The sequence below is a fragment of the Mixophyes fleayi genome, chromosome 5 (assembly GCF_038048845.1).
Source record: "Mixophyes fleayi isolate aMixFle1 chromosome 5, aMixFle1.hap1, whole genome shotgun sequence".
NCBI lineage: Eukaryota > Metazoa > Chordata > Amphibia > Anura > Limnodynastidae > Mixophyes > Mixophyes fleayi.
The window spans coordinates 176,182,565-176,199,124 of NC_134406.1; the positions used below are offsets into that span (position 1 = coordinate 176,182,565).

At 38.8% G+C, this 16,560-nt stretch overlaps 1 protein-coding gene across 1 annotated transcript in view; it reads right to left on the bottom strand.

Moving 5' to 3' along the window:
* Positions 1-366: 366 nt before the first annotated feature.
* Positions 367-16,560, bottom strand: part of NEDD9 (neural precursor cell expressed, developmentally down-regulated 9) — a 29,552-nt gene continuing 13,358 nt past the window's right edge. The window contains exons 3-7 of the mRNA XM_075213073.1: positions 5,515-5,613; positions 4,724-4,813; positions 3,174-4,298; positions 1,578-1,667; positions 367-1,490 (exon numbers count right to left, since the gene is read on the bottom strand). Of these exons, the coding sequence (XP_075069174.1) occupies positions 981-1,490; positions 1,578-1,667; positions 3,174-4,298; positions 4,724-4,813; positions 5,515-5,613 (1,914 nt within the window). The 3' untranslated portion in view covers positions 367-980. The remainder of the gene's footprint in view (positions 1,491-1,577; positions 1,668-3,173; positions 4,299-4,723; positions 4,814-5,514; positions 5,614-16,560) is intronic.

Here is a 16,560-nt window from a genome sequence, read left to right on the forward strand (position 1 = left end):
TAGTTTGGAAACTTTATACATGAGTACCTTGAGATGGTTTTACAATATGATGCCAGCACCATCAAAATGTTGTAAGAGAGATAAATATTATGCTATGCTTCATTTAAATGTGTAAAAAGATGTCACAAAATTGAATTAAGCAGGGATTTCATTTTTGGCTTATATATGTGAAAAAAAACTAATATAGGGGTCAGTAACCATAGAAAAAGGGAGACCATCAGTGGAAGTCAGTAAAGAATATGTGGAAAAGGACTTTGGGCTGACGGATTCAAAGAATATGGCCATGACAATGAGACACCTGAAACCTATAAACTGATAATAAAGCATATACAAAATATATGCACTGAAAATGTAATAAGAAAAAAAACCAATACTACTTTTGTGAAGTTTTTCAGAAAAATCATGTTTTGCATTATAGATGTTACATAAAACATGTTTAACCAGTTATCTCAAACAGTAATTTGATATTTTACAAATATGACTTTCTCCCACAAAAAGCTTTTTTCCAATGTAATTTCATACATGTTAATATTACTTTAAAAAAATTGGGAGCTCTTTCAGGTGACGATACCTGTACTATTGTGGAAGGACAAACAACAACATTTACACATTGGCCCAATAAATTCAATTTCATATGTGTGGTCACGTCTGCAGATTCTCTGCATAGATCTTAGAAAATACAATACATTCGTAGAGATAAACTACAGTAAAGGTTTGTAAAGTATTTCACTGTCTTTATATATGTCATAAGGTGCTTATTAGGGATATTAGCATGTAGCATGTCATTGTATATCAATAAGCAGGATTCCTGGTCTAAACAACATAGTCTAGCCAATAAACAGATTTGTTCTTTTTGTTAAAACGATAAAAATTCTACAAAAATATAATGTTATATTTACATATACACTCTGAATTCCTAATCATTGACAATATATATATATATAAAAATATATACACAACTATACTGTCTTCTGTGTGTTTCATAAGGAGGCCATTTGAGCCAAAGAAAGTTTAAAAAGCTGCGCATGATTAGACAGTTCTGTCACTCTATCCACCATTTCCTGCAGTGATGCAGAGCTTGGGTAGTTCAGAGCGGCCATTTTGGTGGCCATTACAATGCTTTTAAGCAGTTCACACAACTGGTTGCTGGAATTCATCAGTCTGTGGCAGATTTCCTTTGTAGAAACTTGTCTTGACAGAGTGTCTCCGATGAACACTAGTTTGTGGGCACTTAAAATGACAAATTTGCTGTGAGCGACAAAAATCCTGGGAGGCTGGGCTGTGCTCATGCAGCTGAAGAAAGCATCAATGGAGTTTAAAAGGGAGATAAAGAGTGTCTCACACTGGTCCGAGTAGAAAGAGAGCAACTGCTTATCTTGGGGAGTCAGGGTACTGTTTTCAGCAGGAACACTGTGAGGCGATTTCCACTTTGAGATATCATTTTCCATTGGTGCGGTAATCTCTTGCTCCAGCTGCTGGAACTGACTCAGCTGCAATACAGATAATGAACAATCACGATCTTACTTTGTCATCTCTAAAAATAGATAGAAGTAAAATGAAAAAAAAAAAGTATTTACCTGATGCTGTTCCAGTTGTGGTTTTCCGTGCTTGATAATGTTTTCCTTTTCTAAAAGTTCTCTTTGGTGACGTTCAAATTCCTCTTTCCCCTGAAACAAAAGTTGACAGATTTAAACATTTCAGCGATTATGTAGTGGAAAGACCAAATCATATTACAAATGATAGTGAAGTCATTCTTATAATTTAGAAACTGCAAAACAAATCTTCAGAAACTGCCTAAACATGACAGTAGCATCTAACTCCTTACCCAGCTTGTGTAGAAATACTTTAAACATTGTAACACTTGAAGGAAGCAAACTGTCAGGTTTACTTGGGGAGAGTTAGACTCACAGCAATTTTTAATGAAAAACAAAAAAAAAAGAAGGCTTATTTTTGCTATGTTACATATCATTTGGCTGTCAATTTTATTAAGCAGAAAACAGTTTACTCGGTTCAGCCAGATATTGCTTGTATTTTGGTGCTAAATCCAGTAATACAGCTCTAGAATCCTGCTTCGACTATCTGAGCTAATCTAGGTATATCTGTTGTTTGAATTCTAGGAATATATCATTCGGAGTTATAAAACTCCACTCAAAGGTGCATATTCAATTGGCTGCGTCACTGTCAAAAGTAAGGTGGCTTGCGCAATATTACCGTTATTACGGTAATACTTTTAACGCCGCTTTACTTTTGCGAGTAACGTGGCTAATTGAATATGCCCCCCCCCCCCCAAAAAAAAACAACATTTGTTTCTGCAAAGAAACATCCCTGCCTCCACTACCAAAACTGCAGGTGTCCCCAACTTACTCCCGCTTGTGTCTCAAGGCCCATAATGCTCCAGGACTCACAGCCTTGAAAGGCGGGTATCTTTTCTGGAGGACAATTATTATTGCAGGAATAATTGTTTCTTTAAATATAAGCATACACAGGAAACCTCCAGATGATAAGCCTTTAAGCACTGTAACTTTTGTTGCACATAAAAATGAACTTTATTTGCAGCAGTTCCCATAAAGCTACATTACCACCTAGGAAACATTTTCCTGGCATTTTCTTCCCAGGGCTACTCTATTCCTCTCACAGCCCCAAACAAAAAACAGGGGTTAGGGGGGGGGGGATAGACCATCAGCAGCTATCTAAATATGCTTAACAAAATAAATGTACCAGTTCTTTATTACAGAACCTGCAGAAATGGCTGCATTCAGGGCTAGGGCAAGAGGAGCCACTTTAAGAAAAATGTTTTGTAGGTAGTGCTGCAGCTTTAAGAACTGTACATATTCAAGAAATAATAAGTATTAATTAATACCATTAATACAATGCATTCACACCGTCTATGAACTAGGTTAGTCTGTAAATGTATGGTTAGCTTAAATACCTATGGTTAATGTGTTTAGCTAAGCAAATCTAGCTCAACCTGTTTCTGTATGTGAACACTTCATATTACTGCTGTGTGCCAATGTGGTCTGTTGTAAGGTATTAAGTGGCCCCCTGGGCCACTTAATACCTTACAACAAGGTCCACTTGTGAGGCAACTGCAAAATGTTATGTGGCCTAAATAAATTCTTTCAATCCACAAGACATTCCACTTTCTTTTTTGACAGGATGTATTATATTGTTACCTGCAAGTGGACATAATCATAGTCATCCATCCAACTTCTCATTGAACCATCCCGACTCTTGTAATTAGGGCTATGGTCTTTGGCTATTTGTGGCGGTGGTTGAATATTATCTTGTTGTATAATCTGAGCACTGTTGATAGTATCTGAAGGTCTTTTATTATGTAAATTAGCAGTAACTTTCTTAAATAAATGTTCTGCATTAACACTGATAGTGGTGGTTAGCTGTTTAGCATCATCTACGATTGTCCTAGCTACCATGACAAACCTTTCAAGACTGTCACACTTGCTGGCTGCTTTATTGTAAGCAAGTACATTGAGTGACCAGTGGCAGTTGCTGAGTTCCTGACTGGTCTGGGCCAAGATCTGGTGAGAATCATCCAGTCTCTGTAACTCCCTTTTCATTTTATTATAAAGACCAGGCTCCGGCACACAAGAGGCATTGGTTGTAGCCCCTTTAGAAAACTGGAGAAACTCAAACAGAGATTGTTGTACTTTGTCTACAGCAGAATGTATTTCGTTAATATGTCTCTCCATGTAAACATATGAGCGCCATTCGGCACTGACAAAAGTCAATAACTTAGAAACCGATATTTCCACCATTTGCTGAAGTCTGAACAATAATTCTATGGCAGAGTCGGGGTCCATCAGGAGTTTTTTGTCCTGAGAGGGTGAGGATGCCACAGAGGATTCCTTGGAAGTTGTGGAAGATGTAGACATGTTGCTTCTAGTACTTCCAGTGCTAGAAAAGGACAACCTATTTACACCTTCAGTTACATCCTGCATTCCTTTACAGTCCTGTTGTACCTGTGGTGGGAAATCATAGATTCCTTCCTGGTCCTCCGATACAAAGCCTTCAGTCTCCCCAGAGATGTGAACTCCACGAGGAAAGTCATAGTCATCTGACGGTGGATGATGACTCTGCTGGTTACGAGGAAAATCATACAAGCTGGGTTTTCTGGAAGTAATCTCAGAATGAAATTGGTTAACTCCATTCATTTTCCTGCACTGGTCTTGACATGTTTTAGAACTTGGGGGCAGCGTGTCATATGTTGCCTCGGGCTTCTGTTTTGCTGACAATGGAAAGTCATAGGCTTTATCCTTAGGTGATGGTAAGATGTTGTAGATCTGAAAATACAAGTGTAAAATATCTATGTCATTTACTGAAGTTGTTGTTTTATATTGGCAAAACTAATGTCAATTAAATATGGATGTCTTGCTGATGCAAATTGTCCCGACTTAAACTAGGTATAATATTATTAATATTGCTTGTTATATAATGCCAACGTATAGCGCAGCATTGGTCAGAGAATATATATTCCTTCATGCGAGTCCCTGTCCAAGTACAGTTTATAGCTAAAAAATGGCAAACATACACCCACTAGGGCCAGTTTAAAGGCACTTAACCAGCCCTTTTTTTTTGGACTGTGATAGGAAACCCATATGGAGAATACATACAAACTCCACATATATAGCATTCAGTTTGGATTTTAACCCAAAGACCCAGTAATATTTTAGAAAACAAAACATTTATAACAGTCACTGATAATTACCCCTTGTGAAGGAGGAACATCATAAATTCCTTGTTCTCTGGATGGACTTAAATACATGTTATTTTTGGCAGTTGGTGGGACATCATATACCTGTAATGAAAAATTAGATAGAATATATTTTATTTTATAATAAGTAATGTTACACAGTATGTAAGATTCCACAAAATATCAGGTTGGTCAGTTGTTGTATATTTACTTCCTCTGGAGCCAGTATGATTTAACATGAGTATACTGAACAGAGCTCCTTTAAATTTGATTAAAACTGGCCAGCGCAAGCCCTGGAAGTGCCCTAGGCAGTGCCATCCCCTTGCCAGAAGCGGCGCTAGCCCTTTCACATTGACCCCCATCACCACTGCTCGACTTAGGAGGCAGGAGTGGTGTCCTCTCCTCCTAGTACTAGGTATGTAGCGCTTGGCTGTAACAAGAATTACACTCCCAGCGTATAACTGACATCGGGGAGCATATCTTTCATGTCAAAGGCCAGTTCTCCACATGGGTGGGCACCATGGGGCATTAAAAACACTGAATTAGTGACAGTATACACTCATTCACTGTTTTAGATGCCCCTTAACCACTGGCACCCTAGGCCACAGCCTTGGTTCGCTTAATGGTAGTACCACCACTGTCACTATTTCAGTATCGTGCTAGAAGGCAAAGTATTACAGTACTATTTACTGATTCTATGAGTAACTTTCAACATTGACACATTCTACAAGCCACCTATTGCATCCATTGTGCCCGGTTACCTAAAGTGGCCATAAGCAGCTATTAGTGATTCATTGTTGACTTACCCCTTGAGGTCGAGTGGGAGGGATATCATAGACATTGGTCTGCCACTTGGGAGAAGATTCATAACTGTATCCTTGTCCCATCCTAATTGGGGTTATGACCTACAAAACATAAGAAAACAAAATAACAGATATTTTAGGTGAAATGATAAAACAAGATATTAAAAAGGAATCTCAAGCTTCAGAGAATTCTATTGTCCAGGCAGATTTGTTTCTTCTCATTGCAATGTAGACACAATTGTGTCCAAAGCCCAGATCTGAACTTATCTGTTGTTATGCCCAAAGGCAACAACAATTCTCTAGAGGTGGTGTTCAACCTTAAAACATTTTCAATATTATCCCTTTTATATCCTTTTTGCCTCCTTTATCGTATGTCTACGATAAAGGAGACTAATTAAACAAAAGTATTGAGAGAGTATGCTTTATTCTGTACACTGTATATGAGCTGTTCACACACAAAAACAGGGGAACGTAAGGAACATACAGACCAAGCACAACAGGGTTTTCTTGAAATGTATGTCTCTAAAGAAGAATGTTCTTATAGATAGACAGTTGCATATTAAGGCTTTCATCATCACAGGATGGTACTAAAGCCTTGGGTCCCCCAATCCATATAATTCTTTGTACCCGATTACCCAGTGAAGCACACATAATGAAACCTTTTAAGGTTTAACATACAGCAAGCCCCTTATCACAAGGTCGCTTTATTTCTTTTCAAGGTCATGCTAATGCCACTGAATCGCAAAATGTATGGATTAGGACCTATTACAGACCTGGATTCCAGGCTACTGTACAAAGTCACCTCATTAAAATTTGCTATTGTCAATAGAGCCTAGAGCACCTTTAGTTTAAAAAAAAATGACTACTTCAAGTCACACTGGTTACTGAAGCGTAATCTTATGTGACATCTACAACTAAAGGTTAATAACATTGCTGATATCACCATGTGGTTTAAATAAGTAACAGAAAGTCCATGAATTTTTGATTAAAAGGTTAAAAAATAAAGCAGTTCAGCTCCGTGTTAACACAAGGAAACCACACTTTCATTGCCAGTGATTGGGCAGCAGACGTATAACCCGGTCGTGAGTAAAAGACTTATTTTAGCTTCTTCCCTCAGGGGGTGTGTGTGGGTGGGGGGTGGTTGTCTACTTATATTTTAGTTTTTGGGGAAATTGCAGGAATTCACTTTAGCAGTGATCCTCTGTGCTGCAACAATGTCACTAGGTCCTAGGGATGCATCTTGATTCATTTTGATTGAGCCCATAAAAAGAGCTGCATCCAATGTGTTAAGACTGCAATATAAAACAGCAACACTAGAAAAGCAGGCAAGGAATGAATGCACAAAACACCACATTTCTTCCATAGTGTCCCCAAACAACTCAGCTCCACAACAAAAGCACCTTCACAAAGACAAGAAATATGACAGACAGTGCGTTTCTTCAATAAACCATGAAAATGCAGCACAGTAATTATAGACATGTAGGATTACAAATATTTCTCAGGAATGGAGAATATTTTTATTGTAAACTCCTCATCCAGCAAAGAAAATCCAGGGACATTCCAGCAAATGAAAAAATTTCCATCCTCAGCCGCACAGGCTGACTCTCTCGGAATGTACTTCCTGACTTACATGTTAATGAACTTCAGGCCATTTCATTTATTTAGATTTCTACTAAATTCCTGCAGTTCTTTGGTGGAACACAACAGTGAATTCCAATTGTATAATTCCTCACTTGTTTGTGCCATTAAAGAAACAGCTGGAGAACATGCTGATAACTATGGCTATAACCCAAACATTCAAACGTTCAATCGTTTGCAGGCCTGCATTATTCCTCTGTAAGCAGAGGTTAAATTACCTACTAGCTTGCATGGCCTGATTTGGTTTCAGTCAAGCATAGTACAAGATAGACCAAATGTGACAGATAATATGTATCTGTGTTTTTAATCACAGCTTGAGACAAATAGTAGCAACTAGAACCACTGAGGTAGTACTTTAAGCAAACGTGAAATCTCTTGTTAAGTCATACTTGCCAACATTTGTATTTCTTTTACCGGGAGATGCTGGCTGGGACGTGGGCGTGCAGGGGGCGGGGCGCCGAAATAGCGTCATTTTACAGTGGGGGCGAGGCTAAACGCCGCGATTCCGGGTGAATCGCGGCGTTTAAACCGCATTCTGCCCACTTCCTATCAGGGAGATTGCCACACTCGTCCGGGAGACTCTCGCAAAATGCGGGAGTCTCCCGGACATTCCGGGAGAGTTGGCAAGTATGTGTTAAGTACAATATAATCCATAATTATGTCTTCTAGTACAGGTACAGTATGGGTATAGTAATTAATGTAAAGCATCATGCCTAAGCCCTACCCTATCAACAATACAGTTGTCTCTGTCTTCAGCAGCGCAGTCAGGCATAAACCGCCTCAATACTCTGTGTTGCAGTGCTCCTCATAGTGACTAAGAGTTAAGTTGTATGTTAACTGCATTCCTTGTCACTGGTTTACTGATCCCCTAAAAAAGGGCATCCCTATGTTTAAAATGTATTTGAGAAGATCAATTTCTATACCTGTAACTTCACTAAACAGCTGCCAAACTATCAGAAAGTGCATGGTTACTTTAATTATTTCACAAATATTTTGACATTTATATTTTCTTGTATTGTTTATATATTATATATCTTTAGTCAGGCAGTTAGAATTTTTTTTTTCTTTAACTAACTAACTAGCTATACTTTCCTCCAAGTTCATTCTACACTCGGGTTCCACTTTGACTTTAAAATGTAAAAAAGTTGAAGCACTGTGTGCAGCATTATTACACCAATGTATTAGTAATTGTCCTCCTACGAATTCTTTCGAGCTCTCCATGTAAAGCAGGCCTTGTACAATGCATTCATAGTGAAAGGCATGAAAAAAAAAGCACAAGGTCATAAGCAGTAAAAGAATACAGAGACTCAGATCAAAACAACCTATTACAGTAACTGCCCACACTGAAGAAATGCGCTGTACTGTGTAATTTCCTCTGTACAATTTACAGTGAGGTTACTTTACTTCCTGTTGCTCACATTTCAGTTCCTGGTGCTTCCATTAAGAGGGCGATTTTCTCAGGGAAAAAGCAGGGGGAGAACAATGAGGTATTTTGTATGGGAAAATAATAGTGAAACAAATCATTTCTTTCCGCTACTGGACATGCTCCAGACATCTGAAAGGCAAGGTGACAGCGTGTAAACCGGACTGAGATCAGAGCGAAAGAGGTCTGACCTCTAGCCCTGACACTGCTGTCACTCCTTACAGACAGAGGCAGGTGATCCAGCTAGTAATGTCATCAATGCTAGCCACTGTCTTTTCTGTCACTGGCATGGCAAAAGCCTTTATCAATTGTCTTAGTTACTGTAAGAGGCTTTTGTTTTACTCACATATTAGCTGCAATGTTTAAAGCAGACACCAATATCCCAGAATACGATCTAGCTAGTTTTATCACCATCAGCTATTTATATAGCGCCACTAATTCCGCAGCGCTGTACAGAGAACTGACTCACATCAGTCCCTGCCCCATTAGAGCTTACAATCTAAATCCCCTAACATAGACACACACAGACCGAGAGAGACTAGAGTCAATTTTTGATAGCAGCCAATTAACCTACCAGTATGTTTTTGGAGTGTGGGAGGAAACCCACGCAAACATGGGGAGAACATACAAACTTTTTTATTACTTACTAAATTATATTTAAAGCTGCATTGCTACTTTGGAAAGGTGGCCCCTCCCCATAGCCCGACCTCTGAGGGGCACTCTGTGCAGATGGTGTTCACAGGGCTCCTCTGTTTCCCTGAGGACTACTTTAGGAAAAAGGGAGTCCTAGGTAGTAATGCATCTTTAATTCTGACACTTCTATTACAGCAATCTGATTTCATAGGCATAAAGTCATAGTGGACACTATTGTATCTTCTGGATGAGATAAGCAGTTTGGCACATGTAGTAAGTAAACATTCTCATGTCTGTGGAAATCACGTTGTGTCATGCGTCACACTGGATGTACTTAAACACAACACCTCTATTTATATGACCGCAATGGGTGACATATGAAAACTCAGGAAGAGCGTAAAGGTGATGTTGCCCGTAGCAACCAGATACTGGTATTTATTTTATAAACTGTAATAGAAATATGCCTCTTATAATCTGATAGTTTGCTATGGGCAGCAACACCTTTTTCATTTTTACCAATTTTTGTCCCCTCGATGTGCTGCATCCAGAAAAAGTGTTAGATTAGGACAGATAAAGCTGGACTGGACTGGACTAACAGTCAAGCCTGTTGGAGTCCCATTCTTACCTATACAGGATTTAAGGCCACACAAAGAGCTGCATGACGCTTAAATCCATAAATCTTGAACTACAACAAACAATGTATGCAAAAGTTTTTCAAGAGTAACAAACGCTTTACAAGCTGCTCTTCAACAGCCAGGGCTGCCCCAGGTAACAGACAAAGGGAGCACGTGGGCTTGGGCAAACAGCAGGTGTTCTTACTGTGCAAACACTCAAGACAGAGCAGGACCCAGGACCCATCTATTTAAGGCATGCTATCATTTTAACCCTTGCAGCACAGCACTTAAAGCAAAATTACTGAATAGTCTAAAACATAATACTCCAGAACAGGTACTAAAAGGCATTTTCTATTGTCCACAAGAACCCCAACAACTCCTACATTGTCTATTTAATACATATATAAAATATATAAAAAGTGTAAAAGCACAAAAGTTTCTGCCACTGAACATCCAAAATAAGAGGTCACAGCAGGTGTGAGCAAATATATAGAGGTCTCAAGCGAACACTTGAACCATTTCACACACCACAGACGTTTCCAATAATGTGGACAGACTTTTTTGTTATTTTCCTGGCATACTAGTGGAATTAACAGACATCCACCAATTTCCAATAGGCAGCTTAAAAAATTTAAGAGGACAGCTATTTTATCACCACTAGCTAAGAAACTGTATAGTTGGTGAAGAGAATTAACCATATTGACGGGCACATTTAGAGATAAATATAGCCGTCTCAATAGGCCTATTGCTGGGTATATTGTTTCATGTTATTACACTGAACCACAAAGATGTTTACATTGCTGTGGCTAAACTAGTAGAATTTTCTTTAAACCCAAATGGTCATGGACATATGGTGTTTACTTCTGTATTCTGCATACCCCTAGCTGTATTTTCTCTAGGGCTGGATATTATTCTTGTGTGGCCAAAAATGTGAATCATGTTAACCAACACTGTTCCCTCAAACTCAGAGGCTAAAAAAAGCAACAAGCCTCTGGCTGTAGTAATGATTTAATCTGTTTACTTACATAGCAACAAGCTTATGAATAAAACCACCCTCTGGGGTGGAGGCAATGAAGCAAGCAAAATGTGGTCAGCTCCTGTATTTATTTATTTCATTAACCCAAATTATGTTTCCCTTATGTCTTTATAAAAGGAATATATAAAAAATCCAAAAATCATTGTTGGGAAATAGTTCTGAAATCTGGAGGCTCTATCACATCATTTCAGGGAATGCTTAGGCCTATTCCACTTTTCAGCATTGCTTCTTCTCTTTGATATTTTAGGTTGTCATATCAGCTACTTGCTTCACAACAGGCTACAATGCTTTAAATAGTTTACAGTAAGGGTCGCGTAACTACAAAACACAACATTTGCTTTTCAGCCTCTCTGTAGAATTCTTCTAGCACAGTTTAGAAAATAAACATGATTGGTTGCCATTAGTTGCAGTGCATTTTCTGCATAGTTAGGTCAAATTTTTCCCCAATATACCTCACTATACAAGAACACCATGAAAAGATAATTGTAAATATATGTATTGTTGTCTATATGATACTTGTCCACTCTCCCGAAATGTGCGGGTAGGTCTCCCGAGAGAGCAGTCCATTCTCCCGCATGCTACGCTTCCTAGTGAAGTGGGCAGATTGGAACCTCCATGACGTGGTCACTGTGAATTGCAACTTTTTGACCCTGCTCCCACGGAAAAATGCTGTTTTCGTGTCACTGCGGCACATCTTGCCCCCTCCATCCTCACAGTTTACTCTTTTCCTCTGGGAGATCCCGGAGGGAAAGAGTAAGAAGTTGGCAAGTATGATCTATATATATATATATATATACTATGTACATACTCGAGTATAAGCCGACCCGAATATAAGCCGAGGACCACAGAAAACTGGGAAAACTAATTGACTCGAGTATAAGCCGAGGGGGGGCTTTTTCAGCATAAAAAAAATGTGCTGAAAAACTCGGCTTATACACGAGTATATACGGTATACACTTTAGACTGTAAGCTCCAATGGGGCAGGGACTGGTGTGAATGATATATAGTATGTCACCAGGTCATTGTAAATGACAGAAAAACAAAACAAATCGCATAAAATTTTCTACACACTATAAGCTAAAGTAAAATAACAATATCAATATTGTATTTTTTTTATATATTATCACACAATATTATTATATTATTCCTATGAGAAGCTTTACTTTGGGATTTGAAGCAATTACAGTATGAGCAATTCAGAAAGGAAACAAATGACTGCACGGTAACATTTGGTACACAATTACATCACAACAATGGACTTCCGCTAAGGCTCTACGTGAAGAAGATAACACAGAACAGCAAAGTCATTGTCGTTATCACTCAGACCTTTGGACTATTGTAAAATGGCGGTAATAAGAACACAGTGTTATTTAGATAACAACTACTGAAATCATTTCAATGAAATCACTACTGTGTAATATTATATTTTGATATTAGTTTCAGTATTTACCAGTAGTGCTTAGCAGTTCTTTAGCTGGGACTTCAGGGAGTATATGTATTAACCAGCGCATTTTTCAAGTCGCCGATAATCGGCAAGTTTTACAGCTAATTTTAAAACAGCAATGTGTTTAAAGGCAAAGCTTTGCCTTTAAAAACATTGTCGCTTTAAAATTAGCTGTCAAACTCACCAAATATCGGCGCATTGTAAAATGGGTTGGTTAATACATTTACCCAAGGTGTGCCATTGTTTTGGGACTCCAGAAGTGGTGGTTATTAATGATGTGTACTGCATATTTGGCAATTAGGGATCACCAGAAACAAATTCTGAGACCCCATTTGAGGTAAAGACCCACAGACTGCAGACGTCAGATCTCCTCTACCATGAGACAACCAGCCTCTGTACATTTATTTTTAGATGTATATTACAGTTCACTTTTTAATGTCTCATTTCCATTTCTATTGTAGTAGACAAATGGTTCTGCCATCATCTGTGTGGTAAACGTTCTAATGCTATGATTGGGTTCTGATTTGCAGGTTGGATATTGTCTCACTTTGAAGTTGCTTTCACATTAATTATACAAAATATAATAGATGCTCACACCCTAGCAAAACATGTCAAATGGTTTCTTGAGCACTTACTATTATTATGGAAATTAATTTCTCTTAAAGAGCACCAGAAATTGATATTTTCAATCTCCATTAGCCATAGTAAATAACACAAATTAAGTATATTATCCCATGTGTTGAGCTAATCCTCCCTTAAAAGTACCATGGTAAATGCCCAGATTTCTATGGAATTTCACTGTAATTTGGTTGTTTACCACAGTATTTCTCTGCCGTTTTCTGTAAAGATTACCAGTCATTTTTGATTAGGGCAGCACGGTGGCGTAGTGGTTAGCACTTCTGTCTCACAGTACAGGGGTCATGAATTCAATTCCCTACCATGGCTTTATCTGTGTGGAGTTTGTATGTTCTCTCTGTGTTTGTGTGGGTTTCCTCCGGGTGCTCCGGTTTCCTCCCACACTCCAAAAACCATACTGGTAGGTTAATTGGCTGCTATCAAAATTGACCCTAGTCTCTCTCTCTCTCTGTCTGTGTGTGTATGTTAGGGAATTTTAAGCTCTAATGGGGCAGGGACTGATGTGAATGAGTTCTCTGTACAGCGCTGCGGGATCAGTGGCGCTATATAAATAAATGGTGATGATGGTGATGATGAAGGGTTACCACCTCCAGGAAAATTATAACTTTTCTTTATGTGTGAAGGCACCTAGCATAGTGCTTATTACACAAGTTATCATCACACTCTGTAAGAAAAGTCTATTTCTATGTCCGCGATTACGCCTCTGTTTATGGGATTTGGCATATCTGTTTATAGAACATTTCAAAATAAGAGAAGGAAAAAGATAATAAGCACAATAGAGCTTACAGGGTACCTACAGACCACGGAGGCAGCCAATTATTAAGCCTATCTATTCTCGAAGAGTTAGTGACACCGCTGGAGAATGAGGAACAAAATGTATGAACACAAAATGACTCATGTTTTATTGATGTCATTGGTTCTAGCTTACCCTAAAATATGGCTGCCTCTACTGTGAGCAGTGAAAGTTAAATAAACCCAGTGAAGACGGATTGTGATCTGTGAACTGAGATTTTTAAGTCGTAATGCGCTAGGCTGTACAGGATTTGTCCAAGATCACAATGTGGCTTGTTGGCGGTTTTCATCAGTACTTTATTGCATTCCAATGTAACAGATGGACAAGTATAATATGTTTGACTTTCTCTGAACTTAACAAGATCACAAAATAAGTTTCAAGGTCTCTGTAATGCAGAGCCTAATCCACCCTAAGATATGTAGAGATCCAATGGGAATTAACACCATGTAATTGCTCAGTTTCAGATAATGCCGTGAATTACTCTAATTTATTTCCAAGATGCTCTAAATAAATCTTTAAAGAAGTGTCACCAAACTTTTAATAAATTGCAAGTTCATTGCCAAAAAAAAAAAATTAAATGTATTTTAACAATGCAAAACCATGTCACTTTACTTGCCTAGTGAACTAAATCCACAAAAATAGAAGTAATCATTAGAAAGACTGAAGGAATGCTGTGTGGATAGATAATTAAATGGAAGCATCTGTTACCCCCGCAATTTCCGCATGAGCTTCGATGATTGTAAGGTGCTGTATTCTATCCCTGATTCAACATGAAGTTGCCCTATTGTTTGTTACCCTGATTCCGTTTGACATTGTTACAAAAGAAATGCACATGAAAAAAACAAGTTGTCCTTAGTTGAATGGGCCAGTAAACAAAGGCACCGGCTCTAAAGCTCTTTCTACGGGTAATGTATACTGGTTTAGTAATAATCCTGCACCTGGCTTTAATCAAAAGTGGGAGGTGCTTATCCAAGTGTTATGAAACAGAAATTCCACATATGAATCTTGGTTTTCCAAATATGCATTAGAGCGACTTACAAAAATGTAGGCTGGAGTACAAGTCCCACAAGAAATATTACAAAGGTCTGTGAGCAGCAGCATTAGGTCTAGAAAGGAAAATGTCTGACCTCTCTGCCAATATAAGCTGGCGTTCAAAGGCTAAACTGCAATAGCAGCCAAGCATTTCCTCCGCTGTCCTGTCTGTGTCTGCTCGGCAGTCATGAATTGTAAAAACACATTGACAATAAGTCTGTAAAGTCTGATGTTTAAAAATGCAGTGAAACTATCTCAGTTGCTTTTTGTAATTTATATTCTCAAGGAAAGATTTTTTTCTAATATGCATCAAAGATTTTTTTATTTAAAAAAAAAACCAAAAAAAACCAACTTCTCTCTTGGGAAGGCTCCATATACTACACTAATTAGTTCTTGTACTTTATCCCCAGAATACCACAGAAACTGGAATTTTCCTGCAGACCGAGTTTGAGGCGGATTAGCTCATAAATTAATGTTAAGCTTTCAGTTTCATCCAATTTTTTCCTTCCTTTAGAAACCCTTTTGTTTTTCTATGAGATTAGTGCATCCACTGCTTAAATCGTATAGCCAACTTTCTTACACTAAATAAGATTTTAATGTAATTTTGTTTTTGCTGTTTAAATACCAAAACAACATCACAATCGGACAAAATTGCACTTTTGTGATTTTTTTTCCCCTATATCTTCTATCTATTATAAATTGAACCATCTACGTATCAGTGACATATGAACACTGGCTTTCTTACATAGAGCTCTTAGTATGTAACTTATTACACAGCATGCAATCTAGATAAGAAAATATATATTTGACTTAATGCCCATATACGTGCAATTACTTCAATATTTCCCTCCAATAATAATAGCAACCATTATTAATGAAAATTATCGGTGCAACATTCTATAAATTATACACCGATATAAAAGTTTTATATAAACACTAAACTGATTAACTAGATGTAAAACCTTCCTAAGGCTGACAAACAGGGCCTGATCAACCACTAGGCTTATCAGGCTGCAGCTTGGGGCGCTGAGTCCTGGGGGCCACAGTGCGGCACACTAACAAGCTGTTTTTTGGGGTTTTTTTTCTTCAAATGCCAGCGATCGGCTTCTGCCTCCTCTAATGGGGCCGCCCCTGTCCCTGTACCCAATCACGCAGTTAACAGCACATCCAATGCTGTTAGCTGCCCTGTCAGTGTGGCTGTGGTGTATTGCTTAGTGTGGTCACGTGAGATCTAACATCTCACGTGACCACATTCATCCCACAGAGCGCGCCTGCAGTGACAGTGCAGCTAACTGTGTTGGATGCAGTTAGCTGCATATGAAGAAGACAAGAGCGCCGGCGTCTGGAGAGAGGAGGAACAGAAGACAACAGGGCAAGTGCAGTTTGTTAAATATCAGTGTGGGGGGGGGGGGGGGGGGTGACACATCGGATGTGGAGGGGGAGAGATGACTGGGGGGGATTAATGAACTGGCTAGATGGGGGGGGGGGCTTATGAATTGGACAAGGGGGGATTAATGAACTGACTAAGAAGGGGGGCTTATGAATTGGATATGGGGGATTAATGAAATGGCTAGGGGGGGATTAATGAAGTGAAAATGGGGAGGTAATGAACTGGCTAGAGGGGGGGGGGGTTAATTAATTGGATAGGGGGGGGGTCACAAACTGTCTGGTGCGGGTTAATAAAAATGACAGGGAGGATGAATTGGCTGGTGGGGAAGGTGATGAAATAGCTTGTGGGGGGCAGGATCTCTGTATTGTGTGGCGGTGATGTAGATGCTCACTGTGGTTTCAGCAGTCACT